The following is a 225-nucleotide window of genomic DNA, read 5'->3' on the forward strand; positions in this document are numbered from 1 at the left end:
GGGTTCTGCGAGATCGAGGCTGGACTCCGCCCCGGGGCCTCACCGGAAGTATCGTTCCTCTTCAGCCTTCTCTCTTTTCGCGAAGCTCCCACCGGCTTCCCTGATGGCGCCCGAGTCGGTGCTGAAATTCAGTGCCGCGCAGCTCCAGACGCAAACGGTGCGGGCTCCAGGAGCGCTAACGGCGCAGACGGCCGGCGACCAATCCTTTCCCCGGAGAGGCGGGGG

The 225-nt window shown here is 66.2% G+C and overlaps 1 protein-coding gene across 1 annotated transcript in view; it reads right to left on the minus strand.

Annotated features, from left to right (window-relative positions):
* The window catches only part of ATPIF1 (ATPase inhibitory factor 1), a gene marked incomplete at its 5' end in the record, with an annotated part of 2,866 nt that extends 2,650 nt beyond the window's left edge, over positions 1 to 216 (minus strand). The window contains one exon of the mRNA XM_006777630.1: positions 44 to 216. Coding sequence (XP_006777693.1) covers positions 44 to 216 — 173 coding nt within the window. The remainder of the gene's footprint in view (positions 1 to 43) is intronic.
* Between the last annotated feature and the right edge of the window lie 9 nt (positions 217 to 225).

Source organism: Myotis davidii, unplaced genomic scaffold (assembly GCF_000327345.1).
Source record: "Myotis davidii unplaced genomic scaffold, ASM32734v1 scaffold149, whole genome shotgun sequence".
NCBI classification, from domain to species: Eukaryota; Metazoa; Chordata; class Mammalia; order Chiroptera; family Vespertilionidae; genus Myotis; species Myotis davidii.